Below are 19865 nucleotides of genomic sequence, written 5' to 3'. Positions count from 1 at the left end.
CAATCGACTGAGATTGTACAAGTCAGTTGTGAATTTTTTTAAATTATTTTTTATTTTTGTTATCCAGTTTGCAATGTGTGCCTGTTGACATTTTGGTTCCCAGATTTAGCTACGGCGTGAACTCCACGGTAAACAGCCTCTTTTTTTGGCAGCTCACTTTTATCTGCTTGGCCAACACATTCTCATAACAAGTGCAGTGGACTTCTGCTTCTCCATATTACTTACTGCGTCTGCTGTTTATGTTCTGGGATGCTGTTACCGTGATGTCAACACAAGCACATTGCGGGATTACGTTGCTTGTGTTTATGTACAGGCAACAAAAGCACATGGCAACCAATCATGATGACGTGATAGATCTTGTCTGGTTGCATTCTCAACTGGTGCCGTCCATCCATATATCATGCTGCTGCGGCAGGTACCTTTTGGCTGTCCAGCGGCTTATCATAACACTACAAAAGGTTCTATCTGGCTGCATTCCCTGCTACAGACATGAAAGGCCGCTTTTGGATTTAGGATCTTATAGCAAAACCACTGAAAAAGTGGCCGTATTTGACAACTTTAGAGTTAGTACAGTCTGGCTCTCCAATAAATATCCTCAGTGTCTTTTTCTTGGCTACTTGCCATTATCTGCCTGTCGCTGTTTAACAGTGACACAGATGTGCCATGGGAATTTTAAGTATTTCAAAATAAAAGTGTATCTCGAAGACAATGATATGAATCTATGTTTCTACTTTTCATCAATGATACTGGATAGCTGATCATTGAATTGATACATTGATCCAGTTTGATGGATTGTTATTAAGGCTGTCCCCTGAAAGTCAAAGACTCAAATCATCAGTTGGAGACCTCTCAGTCAATTGAGGTACTTTCAACAAGAAGTAGGGGTTTTTTTTTGTTTGTTTTGTTTTGTTTTGGGGTTTTTTGTTTGTTTGTTTTGTCAGCCAGTTTTCAGTGTACCTAAATTTAGCTTCAGAGTGAGTGCTCCTGCCTTTCATGCTGCTCTCTGGTACAGAAAGCTGCAGACACAGACACAGAGTGAGTCTGAATGAGACAGAGGCAGCTTCCTGGAGCAAGAGAGACTTTTCTCGGTCAGGCTCTGATATAACGTTACCATTTGCCTATTACTTAGAAGCTCACAGCCACCTAATAGCCAGCATAGTCAGCACACATTAGCCCAGAAGGCTAACTTAGCTTGTTTACAACATTACATGAATGTCGCTGTCACCCTGAACATCTTGCCGAACCCCATTCAAACTCTCAAACTTCATATGGAAAAATCAGAATGTCAAATAGTCAAATATTTGTGTTGAACGGCCAAATCCGATTCAGGTACAGCCCTAGTCTGCAGCTTTTTAAACAGTTTATTTCATGTAACTGAAAGTACTCTCAATTTACAACTGACAGCCAACATGTTACCCTTGCAGTTAATGTTTCCTTTTGCTTCCTAAAATAGAAGTGAGGAGCCAAAGGAAAGGAGATTTTTATTTTAAAATAAAGGTGTAATGCTGTCCAAATACCCGCAGAAGTGCAGAAGTGAGTATGTGTTGGCTTCCACTGCTGGGACATCATTCACGCCTTTTAAATGACTCATAGGTTCTCAGGTTGACGACACTCTCACTCGGTGTGTTTCTTCCTCATGAGAGAAGCACTTGACTCATTGCTGCAGCAAACCTTTTAGAGCATGACATTTGAAACAATCTTAGTTCTTTTTTTTTCTTCTCCCATGAGCAAAAAATAAAATAAAAAAAAAATTGTAGTAAACCAGTGTATACTGACTGCACATATAGTATGTATATCGGATTTCTCCTATGTTTGCATTCTGGTGTTGAAGGTTTGCATATTTATTCTTTTTTGTTTGCCTCAAGGAACATCATGAGAATTGCTTCTGCATATACTGTTTGTAGGTTTTGCAAACTTTCTGAATGAGGCTGTTGTATTCACTGGTGGCCATGCACACATTTGACTTCAACCATCAAGTCTTAGAAATATGCTTGTGTATTTTTGTGACCTTGGTTGATTCTGTCACAAAGGAGCATGGCGAGTACTGCCAGTCACTACAAACTGTCACCCGACATGGAGGGAAATCACACAATGACTTTGGAAACCCCTGACTGACAGAGCCAGTGTCTTTTACTGACAAACTTTTTCGAGGACGAAGACAATTTTGAGGAACACGAGAAAGAGGACAAAAAACTCTGTAGTTACATCCCTTTCAATTTTATGTGAAGGATTTTGAAGAAACTGTGAAACAATTTCAGCTCTCTGTTTTGTACTAAAACACAGAAATGGAGTCGCTCGTTTCTAATGTGAAGATGTCTAGAAAAAGAAACCCCATGTTATATTGAATGTTCTGATTGTTCATTGTGAAGTATGTTGCTCATTAATATTCTTTTCTCGATTGCTTTTTTTAAATGGATCTTCCAGAGCAAGTGACAGACAATAGGGAATATTTCTATTTCATTTGTACACTTGGTTGTCATAATCTATTGTGTTTCAATAGACCAATTTTAATAATTAAAACATGTAAAGGTACTAATTTTGACTTTGTGATATGAATGTTTAGGCTCAACAAACCCATCCAGGGCCATGAACTCCAAAATGGGAGGTCAGCAGTTTGATTTGTATTTAGCAACAAAAAGCTCTAAACAAAAAGAACAAAACACTAGATAAGGAATACACAAACTGCTTTGCTTGAAGGCCATTTTTGCAAAATACTGGAGGCCAGGGGCCAGTACCAGCAGTTCAATACATGTTTCTAGGATTTTAGGGCATTATTAGGACTTTAGGACATTACTAGGACTTTAGGACATTCCCCCGATTATAGGACATTTGTAGCACTATGAGAAATTTCTTAGACTTTGGGATGTTGCTAGGATTTTAAGACATTTCTTTGATTTTAAGACATTTTTCAGATTTTAGGACATTTTAAGGATTTTAGAACATTTCTCTGATTTTAGGGCTTTTCTAGGATTTTAAGATGTTTGTAGGATTTTAGGACATTTTCCAGATTTTAGGATGTTACTTCAGTTTTAGGACATTTCTATGATTTTACGACGTGTCTAGAGTTTTAGATGGTTCTTGGATTTTAAGACACTTCTCAGATTTTAGGACATTTCTATGATTTTACGACGTGTCTATGATTTTAGGACTTTTCTCAAAATAACAGACATTAAGGAATTTAGGATTATCCTTGGATTTTAGTGCATGTCTTGGACTTTAGGATGTTTCTAGGATTTTGGGACATTTCTAGAATTTTAAGAAATTAAAGGCTTAGCTAGGACCTCTGGAGGGTGCCATGGATCCTCTATTTTTGATAAACAAGCTCTAATTTGATGCTGTTTCATGCACACGGTCATGTAATGTGTATTAAAAGAATAATTTAAATGGTTGGGGGACCACCTGGGACTCTATTGGGGGCCATAGTTGGCCCGTGGGACGTAAGTTGAGTATCACTGCACTAGATAATTAACATGAGCATTGTTCCCTGCTGCACATATCTGAGCCAGGATCACAATAGAACAAAGCTGATATGTGCGTGACATATCCCAACCCTCTCCTGCCCTGCTTCTGTGTAACCTATTTCCAGATGCAGAGTTAGCAGTCTAAATATTGGTTTAACTTCCCTCATCTCCCTGTCATGTGTTGTCCCCACCCATTGGTTATTACTCTAGCCTGTGATTTAACTTGTTGGAAGACGCCCACCAAGACACTCTCCCACCTACCATGAAAGAACCCAGCAGAGCTCACCACCACAGGGTTTCAACTTCAGAAATTTGGGATTCTGCTCCCTCAGAGTAAAGTGGTAATCACTCCTGTGGGTGCTTCCTGCATCAGCTGCATTGTATTGTTTTCACATGGCTTGTATGCTTGTGTATAATTACACCCTATTCCTTGCATTGTTTTCTGCCCACTCCCCCCAGCAAATGTCATTCTATAATTGCAGCAAAGCTTATTAAATATCTGTTCTGGTCTACCTCTGCTGAATTTTCCTCCTTCAGCCACATTCTCTGGTAGGAGGAATTTAAATTGCAGTTTGGGGCTTCAATTTGATAAATTTGGGGTTACAGGCAACATGGAATGATTAGTATTTGACATTACCATGATGAAGCAAAACTTCTCACATGTAGAAGAACATTGCCATATTTATAAAAGTTATCAAATAAAAAACTTACATAAAAGTACAGGCATCACAACATTTCCTCTATAATTATTCCACACAGGACTACAGCAGTTCAGAGGAGCAGAGGAGCCAGGGACCCTGTCTGAACATTAACAACACATGTGGGATAAAATGTAACTTTAATCTTTCCCATACAACTGCTAAGATAGGTATTTTAATTCATCGTGCAATGGTATTAGCTACACAGTTAAACTGGTTATAAATCATACTTGAGGTTTTCTTTAAAAAATAACACAGAGTCAGGTCAACACATTCATGGTCAAGTTGTTGCTGGATAGTGAGTCAGGTTCACTTCAGGCCAGAGAGGGTCAAGGTTCAATTAATACAATACTTAATAATGAAACAAAAAATGTCAACTAAAATCTATTTTAATATAGTGGAAACATAATGTAAAAGATGTGTTTTTTTTGTTTGTTTGTTTGTTTTTATCAGTTATACAGGTCACCAATCTATCAGTGGGCCTTGTCCAGACAGACAACTAAGGGAAACGTTAAACTTTGTTGCAGTTTGGCATTTCGTCCACACAACAATGGCATTTTGGGGGCCTGAAAATGAAAACTTTTGAAACCAGATTGCAAAGTGTAATCATTCGACAATGCAACCTCTTCTGTCACCATGTTAACTGGCAATGCGCAGATCCTGAGAGAACGGTGATGTCACGGTTGCACTTAGCAAATGTGCATAGTGTTCTTCTATGGTCTGTCATTACAAAGTTCCGCCCACTACTGGCCTGTCATGAATACCACAGCGTATTTGGTTGTTTTTGTGGATCCATGTACATGAGGATTGTTTTCACTATGTTATCATATATAAAAGCAGATTTTGTTACAAATGCAACGGATATACTTTTCCATTTTTAGTAGGGCTGTTAATACCTAAAACACAACCTTCATTCTTTTTAATGGTAGCACTGTTGATGTGTGATTTATTTTACAGCTCAGAGTTACATGTCAGCTTTGCTAAAGATAACATGGTGCTTGATAGCAGAGTGCTATTTTGTGATATATTAGTATTGATATGGATTAAGAGTGCATATTTGAGACTGATAAATAATGTTAAAATATTACTGTAAACAGAAACATAGGGTGAATGTTTTTAGCTTTGTGATTCTGTTGACTTCATTTTTCTTTATTATGTTTCAGCTCAGCTGATTTTCCATTGATGGCAAAAGGAGGGAAGCTGAAAGACCTGAATGAGATTTAAACACGGAGTAAGTCATTTAGAAAAATGAAACATACTAGGCTTAATGGGGAATTATTCTAAACACTGACATTGTTACACTATTGTATTATATTATTTTTCATGATGATGTTATATATGTAATCCTGTTATTGTATATTGGTAAGGAGCACTGGGTGCTGGAGGAGCAACTACTTCGAAGCGGGTTATAAAAACGCAGAAGGCTCTAGTTTAATGTAGTTCATTAACGTATAAATCCAGTAGAGGGCAATATTACACAGTCTGATGAAGGCTCTCCTCTGGAGCGCAGATCTGACTAATACATGCATTCACATGCAGTGGTTTACACTTTGTATTAAAATCACTCTCTTTTATTAACAGTAGTGAAACGAAATAGAACAGTGAAGTAGCTAGACCTTTTTAAACAATGGAAAAAGCTTAGACCCAGGGACGGGCAGGCTGACAAAGGATCAAAGTCTGATAAATGATTAAAAAAGGATCAATATTTGTAGGCCTTTCATATGAAACATTATAGACAAATGCTGAGGTTAGCACAGAAAAAGCTAATTTCCAAGCTAGTAATTCACTATGATAAGAACAAACTTTACACAACAAACAAAGTTCCATAAATTAAGTTGGGGAACAAACACACCTCATCTCCCAAAATAGTTTCCCACTTAGGCCTATAAAAGGCATGTCTCTCACCTGTCCTTTTCTCCCTCCCTTTTTCAGCAAAGGAGCTATACAGGATTCAGTGGAGCCTGGAGACTCCCTGCACTAAGACAGCACCCTCATCCTGAGTATCAGCTCCCTGTCTTCTGCAAGCCTTTCCCTGTTCCTTATTTTTATTAAATCATATACAAGGCTTCCTAATGGTGTGCTCTTTGTTTGGGTAAAATGTTCTAATGCAGTTTTTGAAAATGATGACCTCACATATTTTTTGTGGTTGTAATCTGTGGTAATAGCGTAAGACTACTTCTGCTGGCATTACTCAACAACATTTTCCTCATCTGTGTGTCAGCGTGCCTTTCTCTACATGCCTGGATCGTCCCCATGCAGCACAGCAAAGCATGGTGGAGACTATCTGAGAGGACACCACAAAAGAAGGACATATACCATCTGCTTGATGTACTATTATGTTTCTGAGTTTATTAGATATTAATGAAATTAATTAATTGCAGTAAGTCAGTAAAAAAAAGACAAATATAAATAAAATACATGTTTATATATATATATATATATATATAATATATATATATAAGCAATAAACAGCAACCTGCTCCTTTATCATGGTAAAGTCAGTCTAAAATATGACAGCTTAACCATATATGTTATATCCACATCACTCATATTTATACTATGTAATTATACATTTTATATATATAAGTACTATACCTATAAATATGTGTGTGTGTGTGTTTGTGTGTGTGTGTGTGTGTGTGTTTGTGTGTGTGTATAGATTGATATATTTTGTATTTTAAAATATATTTTATTTTTTGTATTTTAATCATATTTAACCCTTATTTAGCACTTTTTTTTCTGTTGCCTCCGACTCTTGAGCTGCTGAAATGTGTGACTCTCCCGAGTGTGAGTCTAATCTAACCCTGGCTATTAACATTAATCCTTAAATATAAGCATGTTTTACTTTAAAAAACAATACAATAATGAAACTACATACGATGTGCTTCGTGTATATTGTAAATCAATGCAGTTATTGAATGCTATTTAGCAAAAATCGGAGTTTTGTCTCTCCTATAATGTATTCAAATGGCCTGCCAGACACTTCCGGGAACTATTCGAAGCCTCCGTGAGTCACGTGACACCCGAGCATTTTGAACTTCCATCGTCAGTACTCTGTTCTAGTGCACCAACCCGAAGCTAACGGAGCTCCAAAATAAAAGCTTCCAACATGAATGTCTGGCTACCACAAATGAAAAGAAACAGGTGAAGAAAAGAAAGGGCGACAGAATTTTACCCAGTCCCTCACAGAGAAAGGCGGGTAATGGTGACTGATAGAAATGAACCTTTTTAGCACATAGTGAAATACGCTAGGTTTGCTCTGCTAACGTTAGCTAATATCTTCACAGAAAATGCCCTGTCCTCTTTTAACCGTCATTCAATCAATATAGCCAAACTTTTATCAAGTTATACAGACTAAATCAGCTGTCTCTGTCCCCGCCTGGTTTCAGGCCAAAGTCTGGATGCAGCTTCATCCTCAGCAGCCCCGTCTCCCCCCACACCCCCCACCAATGGACCAGCCCGACTCCCAGCTGAAGAAGGAGGTGAGCACATGACAGCGCAGCGCATACTGATGTTTCGGTTAGGATGTTATGTTATGTTATGTGGTGGAGAAAGTACTCGTTTTTGCTTCTTTTTTTAAATTAAGGTGAAAGTAGAAATAGCACAGTCTAAAAATAGTCGAGTACAAATTCTGGATTAAAATTGTTACTGGTAATGGTTGCCAGTAAAAGTTTGTCAACAAACTGTATTTAAAGTATCAAAAGTTAAAAGTACCACTATTGTGCAGAATGGCTCCTTTCAAAGTATCAGAACTGCAGAAATATTATTTCCGGCTATTATATAATTGTTGTGATTTGTCAGTGTGGAACCAATTTTAAAAACTTTGTAAAAACTGGGTGGATAAGTGAGTTTTGAAACAACTAAGCTAGTTTCACGACATGGCCATGGAATTGAGGAAAAGTCTCCATAAAGTTCTTGACTCCCAGGTGAGCCTCTCACAATTTTCAAAAGATGCTCACAGCAACTTCGTCTTCTCAGGAAACTTAGTAGTCTGGGTGTCAGTCAGCTGATTTTATAATTAATGTCAAATGATTGAGTGTTTTAACATTTCAACTTCCTGCCTGCTATTGTCACCTAAACTGTACATGTAGGAGTACACTTTGTGGCAATGGCAAGTAAAATAGTAGGCAAACCTCAAAAGCCCTTATGCTAACTTTTACAGAATTTAGGAAAAAAAGCGAGGAATATCCTAACCCTTTAGAAACCTGGGCAAAGCCTGGGCAACTTAAAAAGAAATGGCCAGGAACTCTTTTAGCAAGAAATTAGTAAAATTATCTTGAAATAAACGAAAACAGAATAAGGAAAAAAACAAAAAAGTGATTAAAAAAAGAGAAAGAAAAAAGGACAAAATTATTTTTAAAAATATGTTTTCTTTCTAAAACAATACCCACCCTGACCTATTTTTAGGTCATTTTCTTGTCACCTTTATTTATTTACTATTTATTTGGTTTTCAGTGTGCAGACTTTTCTTGCTAAGTTGCTTGTTGCATTTTTTCCCATGTATTCAAAATAAATCAAACCAGTTTTCTCAGGTTTCAATGCTTTTGAAAGGCGTCTGAATGCAGAAAAATAAAACAGATGCTGATCCAGGTCTGAAAGGGTTAAAAGATAGCTTCCATCCTCTCTTTAGCCAATTTGAGCTCCAGAGCTCTGGGAGGCGCTATAGCGTCCCTCTGGCAACAGAAAATGTATTCAAGAAGTCCTTCATCCCAAGTGCCATCAATCTTCTTAACCCGACAGAGTGACTGGTGAGTTCTAAACCACACAGACAGTGACGTGAGTAATTTAATGTGTAGCGTGTTTCTAATGACCTCGTCTATATGTTTGTTTCACTATGTCTGCTTTTTATTGTGTTGTTTCCTGTGTCTGGTAAGCCAAAGACAAATTTCCACCCTGACGAACAAGAAAGATCTATTCTATTCAATTTTATTTTTTTCTTTTCATAGTATAATAGTGCGTGATATCATATAAGCAGAACACACACACAGATAGATGGATGGATGGTAGGATGGAGATATAAACCAGTGTAGGTACTTTGTGGACCTGCTTTCAAACAGATTTGAACTTTGTATTAAAGCATTTCAGCAAAGTACCAATGCTGTTTTTTAATTTTTTAAATTTATTTCCTGGTGAAAACTATTCTGTCTGTATATGCAGTCCAACTCATCATTTGAAACACTGAACAGCGCTTCATCTCCTTAATTCACCGCCCAAAATATAATGGAGATAAATATAATTCATATGGCATGCAATGGCCAAATGTTTGTTTGTTTCATTTATGTTCCAAATCTTTTCAGTTTCAGACACACCACAGTGGAGCTGTTCCCGTCCACAGAGGTCCTGTCAGATCCATCTCATCAGATACATTTTTCACACACTGTTAGTGTTTCTCTCACACACACACATACAGGCTACTGCAACAAACAGAAACATGACCATCCCTGTTGTATGGCACAGTGTGTCATCCAGCAGTCACTCTGAGGCTGAAGTGCAGTAAAAATAGTCTCAGAATGACAGAGGCTGAAAAAGCCACTGGCGATGGTTCACTAGTTTGAAGTGGGCCACAGCCACCATGCTTCACAGTGTGGACCAACCAGAGAAACACACACACACATACATAACTGCATTGCCCAGTGTTGAGTACTGGAGGTCTGCTGCAGTCAGTGCCATCTGGGCGCCTACAAGCTCCCAGATGTCCCCTCTGTAATTAGAGCCAGACCCGGCTCGGCCTGGTCCAGCCCAGATCCAACCTCTCATTTACTGAGGCCCTCCCTGAATACTTAAGCAGCCTTCCAACAAGTGCGGGCCCTTAGAGGAACTCATTGGCTCTAATAGTATCACCAAAGAAAGCTGGAAGACTTAAGGTGAGTTGGCTTTTGCTTCCATCACATGTTGAGGACATTTTCTAGGAATGATGTTAATTGCATTTCTGATTAAATTTCCCCAAAACTGGAAAAGCAATACACTCCTCTAGAGGTTTCTTTTATAGGTTTAAAGATATTTCTGCTTTAATATCACATATAGTGAAGTGCCACAGAGCAGATAAGGTAGAGAGAGGCAAGCATGTGACAAAGGTCATGAGTCTGATTTGTACCTACAGCACAGAGAGCACACAGTATCTTCCTTTGCTACTCGACTTTGTCAAAAAAATAACCCTTTTTCTTATCGCCGGCTAGGAGTTCAAAATGTCCATCGCCCAGGCGGCGGCCAAGGCCATGCTATCTGATGCCCTGCTGCAGGGAAGCCCCGGGATAAACCGGATCAGCCACCTGGAGCTGGAGCTTCCTCTGGACAAGGTCATCAAGTTTGTGTCTGTCGGCCTTCCGCTCATGCTGGTGTGCATGGCCTTCGCCCGCGAGATCTCCCTGGGTGAGCAACGCTCTGTCTCTGTCCTTTTATTAAAACTATGAGAGGACATTTTCTGTGATTCATTATACTGCTATCCCTTTGAAACCTGGAGCAACATCATTTTTCTTGTGCTGCTTTCAGATGCCTTTCACAAGGATTTAAATCATTGATTCTTTAGCAAATTGGTACTTTTGTTTTCCAAAATGGGCAAAAGGCAGTGAGTAACTTGGTTAGATTTTTTTAAAATATCTCAGTAAAGAAAGCAAAGCTATGAAGAAGTTATATTCATAAATAGCATAATTACATAATTAAACTGTTACAATATTATTAGCATTTATTTTTAGCATTTTTTTGAAAGTTATTTCTTTATTGTTTTTTAAACAGTTGTTTCAGGTAATTTTCATATACTTTTTACAAATTTCATGCAAATTTTGAGGTCATTTCTTTTGTCACTCATTGTCGTCTTTTCATGTTTTTGAGAGAAAACAAGTCATAAAGTAATCCTGTTTGTCCTTGAACTAATAATTCTTTAATTGCTAAACTGCATTTAGTTGAAGTTGCTTTAAGGAGGAATATTATACATACTAATATAAGGACATCATTCCCGTGGCAGCCCTTTTTATTTAATTCAGAGTATAATTAGGGTTTGGACAGAAATCTTTTTTCATTTACTGGAGAAGTGACCCAAACGTGTTATTATTTCAGAGCCGAGTTAAAAGTCCTGAACTGTAACAAGTGAGCACATCTGCTCTCTCCCAGCAGGCTTTTATTCCTGCACTCAGTTACCTCTCCTCATCTTTTACAATCCCTACTTGAGGAAACTAAATATTAAGAGGGATAACAATGAGAGCTGTAATCACACACTAGCACCTTCCTCAACAAAATGAGGGTGCTGTAAAGAAAAAAGGAGAAAACACTTAAACAGCACCTGTCATAAGAGGAACCCATTAACTGCTGATTCCATTAAGACCCCCTCAGCATAACAGATACTGCAGTGGCAATAATGTCAGACAACACGGAATTACTGAAAACATAAAATATAAATTGGCTCCGAGTCTATCCATCAGCTTATTGACTGTTCTGCTTTTACTACCCAATGTGTTTTAGAGCAGGGGGAAAACATGTTTTGCTAAATTCGGCTTTCTTTTGACATGAAACATGCTCACAACCTGTCTGTCCATGGTCATACAGAGTATACAAAAAGCACAGCTGACAGTCCAAACTACACGTGGCAAGTCTGTAGCACAAGTCTGTCGCAGAGGAGGCTGACTCCCTTGACTTTGAACGTCTCTGCAGAGCTGGTCTGCAATCAGTGTGACGCTCCTGATGCTAATTGCCATGGGGGATGATTGAGAGCAGCGTTCACTAACGCTGGCACGCTGTAATTACACGGCGAAGTTCTTTCTGTGGCAGCTCCCTCCTATTTGAGTCAAATGAGAGGATATGTTGATTAACTAGACGGGGGCGAGGGTGTGTGGGGGGACATGATGTGGTGCCGGCATACGCGAGCTCAACTGATGGATCTTGGCTGCCTATCTGCTGGGTTGTCAGTTTCACAACAGTGCTTGATTGCACTGCTGTCTGGAGTCTGGTTTACTTGCACCTGGACTCTCAGCCAAGAATTCTTGTACAAAGCACAAACGCGGGGATGATCTGCCAGTGTTAATTGGGGAGTGGGAGTCGGAGATAGGAGCAGTGGCAGAAATTTAGGTTCCCTCGCTTTGCCAAATGACTCACAGGGGTGGGGAGCGCAGGGGAAGAATATTTTACAAGATTTCATGAGCAGGCGTGTGCTGTCGTTTTTTATTTAGGGTGACTTGTGAATGTATGCGCCTACACATACACTTACAAGGAAAGTGGAAAACACAGTGAACTGCCAGGAGATCATGCAGTGGTGTCACTTAGTATCATAGCTAAAGCACTCACGTAACTTTAACCTAAACATGTACCAATGTAGGTCCTATCAGTGTAGTGTTCAAAAAGTAATGTCCCCAGCTCGACTGCAAGCAGAGATTTTTTTTTTCACTTGTTAAAATTTGGTGCACACATTTCTGTGCGAGTCTTCTTGAGATTAATGAAAACTATTTTGTTGTTTTCAGGAATTTCAGTCCCACAGCAAAGTTCAACATTGACACTGCTCTTGAGGTTCATCAGAAACAAATAGTTGTCATCGAATTCCTCGTTGCAGACGAGGAGAAGCCCCAATAAACATCCACAAAGCACTGGAAATGTGTACAAGGATGACGTCCTTGACTCCAGAAAACCAAACTCCAGAGATGAGAAAAGATGGATAAAGTGTGTGAAAGGCAGGCTTGGATGGTGTTCAAGGAGCTCAGTGCAGGTGTTAACATTCTGGGGACCCAGTGGGCACACACCTTCCAATAATCAAGTGATTCCACAACATAATGAGCACTGCCTCTGCTTACATCAAGTGCTGGGGCTAACTCATCAATAAGTGATGCGCCGATCAGCTTTGATCAGAACATCAATTTGGGCCGTGTTAGCAGGACTGACAGCTGTGGATGGGCAACCACTGCAGGGCATGTCGGCCATGCTGGCTTTGCCCACCTTTTCTCTGCCTTTCACACGCTTTATCCATCTTTTCACGTTGCTGTAGTCAATGACATTATCCTTGTGCACATTTTCCAGTGTTTTGTGAATGTTTATTGGGGTTTCTCCCTCTGCAACAAGGAAATCTATGACAGCTTTTCTTCTGATGAATCTCAAGAGCTATGGGCATTCAGAGCTATGCTGCAGGACTGACTGGCAGAGTATCATAACACCGAGAAAGACTCCATCCGGCCGTGTTTCAGAGTAACACCGCCCGGCAGGGGATCATACCACAGTGAAAGATGGCTTTTTTGAGAATGGGCTGAAAATACTATTTTAATCTCAAATCAAATACATCACATACATTTTTTGGAAACATTTTGGCTAATTTAAAGGTTATTACTGATCTTCTATATCATACTGCTTTCATCTGCAGTATGTGAAATAATCTATGTTAAAATAAGAAATTCCTGTGTATAGTCTTCATGGCTTAGGAAACATTAATCAGTACCTGTGAACTTGTGAGGGGCGTCTTAAATTTGTGATTTCATCAGGTATAAAATCTGAAGCTGCTCCAAAGACAATTAATGGGAGACTGTTTTTTGTTTTCTTTTTTCAAATGAGATTTATTTCATTATAGTGTTTTTAGTCTTGAAACAGAAGATATACCCATATACTCAGAACATTCTCCAGGGTGCTTTCAGCATCATTCGATGCAATGCCGTGCATTGCATTGTGTTGTGTTGTGTTGCGCAGCATTGCAATGCGATGCAATACGACTCAACTCAATTGTCAGTTTACACTGAAATTCATTTTATATTATATTTTATATTTTTGGACGTTCTTTGAACATAGGTATTACGTGCAAAATTTAAAACTGGACCAGTTTTCCTTGAACATGACTATACATTTTGGGTAGTAACCAACAGACAATACAGACTACTTTGAGTTCAGTGTCAATATAAAAATACAAGCTGCAATCTCTACTTTATGTAAATATATAGGCCACTTTTAAAATGAATGTATTTCACCTTTACCTCAGCTGCTAGATGTATATTTTAGGTGTCACTATCTGTATGTTCATATGTGGTTGATTAATTACACACACACACACACACACACACACACACACATATGGCTGTAGTATAATTGGATCATGTAATGGCTGCCTATAATGAGGTGGACTGGCAGGAGTAATCCCATCCTGACTTGAAATTAGTAGCAGCATGTTTGTACTTACAGAGGAGCTGGGCAAATGTGGTGGTGTAAAAAATAGACGCTCCATGTTTCTCTTCTAAGGCTCTGAATTAGGGGGGCACACCCTTGGTTTGTTCCCTCCCAAGCTCTCTGTTTAAGGGTGGAGCACCCATGGGAAATGACAGATGGGTGCAGAGCATGAATTCAAGCGGTTGGACTACATGTGGTTATATCAAGGTGGACTAAATATAAGGTGGAAGAGGCCAGTTTCGGAATGGAGTCGGCCAGGGTTTTTAAATGCCAGGTTGTCATTTGGAAACATATGATTTCTCCAGTGAAAAGCTGCACCACTGAAAAGAAAAGGGCAAGCAGAAGTGTACATGTCTGGTAGTGGACCTTCAGTACTCTGTGTGTGTGTGTGTGTGTGTGGGGGGGGGGTTGATGAGATGTTATGTGCTTAGAGAGTGCTTCAAGGCAAATTGATAAAGCAGAATTCCCCATATTAGCAGATGATGTTACAAATCAACTTTGGTTTATTCTGCAGGGCCTCAGATCAGCTGTTTCCCTCCCAGCAATTTCACCGTCAAGCAGGCCAGCTATGTCGACACATACTGCTGGGACTCCCTCATGCATCATGAGTTTGACAGCGATGGGAACTTCGAGGAGCGCTCGCTCTGGGTACACAAAGTAAGTTGAGAGATTCTGATCAACCTTGCTTGACTTGATATATTGGCTGGCAAAGTTAAACTACTTTTTTTCCCTCACTGCATCTTGCAAAACTTCATTTTGAAAATGTCAGTGTACCTCTTTTATAAAAGGCAGAGCACCTGTTTTGTTGCTGAAGCCTTTTTCAAAGCACCATTTGCAGCTCGGTTGGCATTTACAGCCCAGTCACAAACAGGAGAGTAGTTCTTAACCTGGACTTGTAGTTGATCATTTTTAATACTGCGGGCTGAAGCTGTTGTTTATGTGACTCATCTTCTTGTTTTTGACTCTTTTCTTCCACTCCACCTGTCTCTCCTCTCCCTTTTCTCACATTGTCCATCCAGATGTTTCCTTACTCTCTCCTGGCCATGGCGGTGTTGATGTACCTGCCGGCTCTGATCTGGCGCCAGCTCGTCATGCCCTCGCTGGGCTCAGACCTGCTCTTTATAATTGATGAACTGGACAAGTCATACAACCGCTCGATCCGACTGGCCCAGAACATTTTGGATATGCGCCAGAACACTAAGAACCCCCTCACATTTCAGGCTGAGCTGCAAAGGTAAGACACCAGCTGTTGGCTTTTAGCACGAATTATCATTATTCCTTATGTCCGTGTTATCAGGAACTCAATATTTTTAGTGTTGATATGCTGCCAAACCAAAATACGCCGTCTTAAATTGAACTTGATTCTTGTAAACAATTTCGATCATTGCAGCAGCCAATAAAGATGATCGACTAGCAGTGGCATCATAACAATTAAGAGAACAACTAAGAATGGGCCAAAGGGACTGTTCTTTATTTATCAGAGGAGCGGGTGGCTATTTTTTTTTTTTTTTTTTTTTGACCCTCCCAAAGTTACAAATATTTCTTTTACTTGGCCCTCTTGGGTGCCTTGAGGAAAATGCATGAAGTGTTTGTTAAAGGACCACTTAAATTTGAAAATACAACAATTTCTAATTTTACAGTTTCTGGCTATGGTAAATAGTGTACATTTTGCAGGCCCATGGGTTTGGAATGCATAATTTCTTTAAAAATCACAAAAAAAATAAAGAGAATTGTTAAAAAAAAAAAATTTTAAGGAAAAAAATAGCCAAAATTTTAAATAAAACATCCCTTTCAAACCTATAGGCCTACAGGCTTGGAATGGATGTTTTCTTTAAAAATTGACTGTAAAAGAAATACAAGATACAGCCATTTTAAGTTGGATGCCCCTCTGCTTTGCCAAATTAAGAAACAGCAGTACCTCCTCAGTGCTTTAAAAATGATTTGACGTGCCTCCACCTTTTGCACCACCCTCCTTTCTCTCATAAATAACAAACACTCCCTAATATAACAAAAAAAATCATCTAATCATCTGTCCATTCTTAACTAAATGTACTTAGTTTGATTCTGCCACTTTTAACAAAAATACAGGCAATTTTTCCAGCTCTAGTCAGTAAGTTTTTAATGATAGCAGTTGTAAAGTATTCGGTGTATACTCAGTACTAATTACTAACAACTAGTAATATTTACAACAGTAAAATTCATAATTGAAGTTATACAATTTTTTTTGGTGTAAAAAAGCTGCCAGAGTGCATAAAAAAGCATAAAAATAGAGCCTGTTTATGAAAAAGGAGGATCCCACTGGACACCCCTACAGAGGTCTAAGCTAAGACCCCAATGTCCTTAAATCCTAGAGACAACCCTGTCTTTCCTCTCCCTCAGCAGGACAGACTGATATACCCCTGTGCCAGGGACAGTGCAGTCTCAGTGGAGGGAGGCTGTGGGTGGTGCTGTGGGCAGCCTCTAAAGCCAAAAGTAGAAGAGTGTGTTTGGACTGGGACGCTCCCAGCTGGAAAATGTGTAGCTGCATGAACATGAAGGAGAACATGGTGCTCAGTTATTTTCTCCTTGTGTAATTGCAGGGCAAAGAAGAAGCGGTACTTTGAGTACCCTCTCCTGGAGAGATACATGCAGTGCAAACAAAACTCCTACTTTCTGGTAAGCATGCTCTTCCTGCGGGGCTTCCTCCTGCTGACCTTCATGACAGCTGCCTGTCTCTACCTGGCCTACTTCCACCTCTCCGCCTTCATGCAGGACGAGTTCAGCTGCTTCGTGCGCACGGGCATGCTGCGCGATCACAACTGGGTTCCCGAGCTGATTCAGTGTAAAATGATTGGCCAGTTGGTTTTTCAGGTGATCAGTGTGGCCAACGGAGCCATTTACGTCCTGCTGGCTCCGATCGTCCTCTTCAGTCTGATTCGACTCTTTGTTTGGGACACGTCCTTCTTCTCCGTCTACGAGGTCCTCCCTGCTCTCGACATCATCAACCGCCGCAGACTTGGCTGCCCGCTGAATGACCTCAACGTCCTCCTGCTGTTCTTGCGCGCCAACGTTGCCCACCTGATGTCTTATGGAAAGGTGAGGGCGCTGTGCTCGCTGGCGCCACCACAGGTGGGCAGCGCCACAGCGACGCAGGGTTTGGATGCAATGTTGACCCAAGAGGAGATGGAAGAGCGTGAGGAGGCTGCGATGGAGCTGGCAGAGGAGGTGGAGGAGGCCAAGGAGGAAGGGAAACTCAACCTGGTGGATATCATGACTATTCTGGGAGCGGCGCAGGGACGAGTGGTGAACTGCAGCGAGAAGAGGCCTCTGGTGGAGGAGAATATGAGTCTCGGTACCGTAACACTTATCTACTCACTCAAACGCATTCTGCTAGTGGCTATTTTTGTCTACATCATTTGGGATGTACAGAAAATTATTAAGTGACCTCCAGACTACACGTAAAGGCTCTGAAAATGAACACCAAAGTCATTTCATTAACCCTTTGAAACCTGGCTTGGCGTCAGTTTTTCTTGTACAGCATTCAGACGCCTTTTACAAGCATTTTGCCTTGAGCAAATAAGTGTAATTATCTTCAGAAACTTGGGGGGGAAAGCAATAAGCAAACTGCAGGAAATTGGTTAAAAGATAACAATGTTAATGTGAATGTTAAAAATAGGAGAGAGCATTAGAAAGAGAGAAAAAGTATTAGAAAATTATCTCAGACACTCAATGTATGATTATAAGAATTTTATATTCAGGTATGTTATGAAAAGAGTTAGTTAGTCAGTCAGTTAGTTTGTCATGTATCCCATCCACATGGGATTACAAGACACCATCACAGGTCAAATATGTCTTCCGGTTTAACAGATATCATCAAAAAAGAAAACGTTGGTACATAAAATAAAAGAAGTTACAGTTCTGTACAAAAAATGAATTGTACAGTGAAAAATAAATTTTACAAATTTTCAAATCTACATTTTATTTTAAAAAGGACTTGATTTCTCATCCTCCATGCTTTCTCTAGTTAACGAGCTCATGTAAATGTTTTATATTTAAATAACCAACTGAATCTTTGTGCATCATCTATATGTACTCAATCAATATCTGTTTGAATGTTACTAAACAAAAAATTGCACAGTTCCACATAACAAGGGCAGTTAAAAAAACAAAAAAAAAATGTTTGTTTTTGGTTTTTACTGACCTTGCAGATTTTGGGGAATTTTAATGTGACTTTTTTACTAATTTCTAGCTAATTTGGGGGTCATTTCTTGTTCATTTGCTTATTGCGTTCTTCGCAAGTTTTTGGAGAAAATCAAGCTGATTTGCTCAGGTTTCAAAGGGTTAATAAAGGGTAGCATAAGCAGTTCCCACTGAACAGACACTGAATACAGAATATGTTCATATCCTTGTGGACCTGAGGAAGCAGTCTGGGAAACATTTTCAACTGTAGGCAAACTCAAATAACAATGTTTAGTATTTTTTTGGCTTCATTGTATGTCCTTGCGTTTGCTCTTTCTTTTTGAGGCCAGACTGAACTGCCTGTATTTCTAAAAGAGTCTTTTATAATGACTGGCTGATGTAGAGGGGAGAGCTTTGTGGTACTTCCTAGCCCTAACTGCCCTCTCTGTCTCTTCACAGAGCCAAACCACCAGGGGTACCATGAGTTGAAGGAGACTGGACCATTTAGTCATTACTAGGCCTCCTATGGACTGAATCAATGTGATTACAGTGGGGGGGTTGGGTCGCTCTACAGTAGTACTGTACCCACAAAGACTGTGGACATCAATCAAGGGTTTCTGCTGTCTGAAGAAAAAAGAAAAGAAAAACTCTTTTAGAATTACAGGGCAAATAGGTCTGGCGAGAAATGTCAATGATTTGAATTTGTCACTTTTTAAGCATGTGTGAATGTGTAGCTGCCACAGATGATCTTCCTGTCTCTTACTTTGAGCCAGTGTATTTTTTAAGGAGGTCAGTGATGATAGAAGGTGAGCACGCAAGTGAAAGTGGCTGTCGTAGTTATGGTGCAAGAACACAAAGCATGAGCGGGTATTAATATTTAGAAAACAATATTTGTCGCCATGATATGATAAAATTGCACATTTGTGAGAAATCAAAGAACTGAAAGTATGTGTATGTACGTCCAGTGAGAGGCAGAAAGACATTTTCAGTGGTAACCTCAGATTCCATTTTCTTAAATATTCCATTAATTAACTTAATAAGATGTAACATATATGATATTGTTGTACTTTCTTTCTCTTTTACTTACTTTTACTGTTATTCACTTTTTGAGTAAATAATATTAGTTGTATCTGTTTGTGAATTTAAATAGCATATTCTATGTAATTTTAAATAAATGAACTTTGTATAATCACTGGTGTTTCCTACATCATTATTCCCAATGATTACATTTGTCCACATTTCTGCAGGTGTGTTATTTTTTTTACAAAGTCCTCCAGCATAATACACAAGAAAGACAAACTCAACTGTCCACTTAAGTCAGGGAGAGCAGCTCAAATCTTGAGTGCTTTTTGACACATGCAATTTTAGAGCTGGAGAGGCTCAAGCAAGTTTCTGTGCACAGGTGATGAATATCTTTTATGCA

General features: G+C 39.4%; 1 protein-coding gene across 1 annotated transcript in view; it reads left to right on the top strand.

Moving 5' to 3' along the window:
- The window catches only part of pknox2 (pbx/knotted 1 homeobox 2), a 166091-nt gene extending 146666 nt beyond the window's left edge, over positions 1–19425 (top strand). Inside the window, exons 13-19 of the mRNA XM_042499643.1 lie at positions 104–128; positions 7549–7641; positions 10336–10528; positions 14799–14941; positions 15304–15518; positions 16864–17615; positions 18902–19425. Of these exons, the coding sequence (XP_042355577.1) occupies positions 104–128; positions 7549–7641; positions 10336–10528; positions 14799–14941; positions 15304–15518; positions 16864–17615; positions 18902–18960 (1480 nt within the window). The 3' untranslated portion in view covers positions 18961–19425. The remainder of the gene's footprint in view (positions 1–103; positions 129–7548; positions 7642–10335; positions 10529–14798; positions 14942–15303; positions 15519–16863; positions 17616–18901) is intronic.
- The last annotated feature ends 440 nt before the right edge of the window (positions 19426–19865 follow it).

Source organism: Plectropomus leopardus, chromosome 13, assembly GCF_008729295.1.
Source record: "Plectropomus leopardus isolate mb chromosome 13, YSFRI_Pleo_2.0, whole genome shotgun sequence".
Taxonomy (NCBI): Eukaryota; Metazoa; Chordata; class Actinopteri; order Perciformes; family Serranidae; genus Plectropomus; species Plectropomus leopardus.
This window is presented reverse-complemented; position numbering and strand designations above follow the sequence as displayed.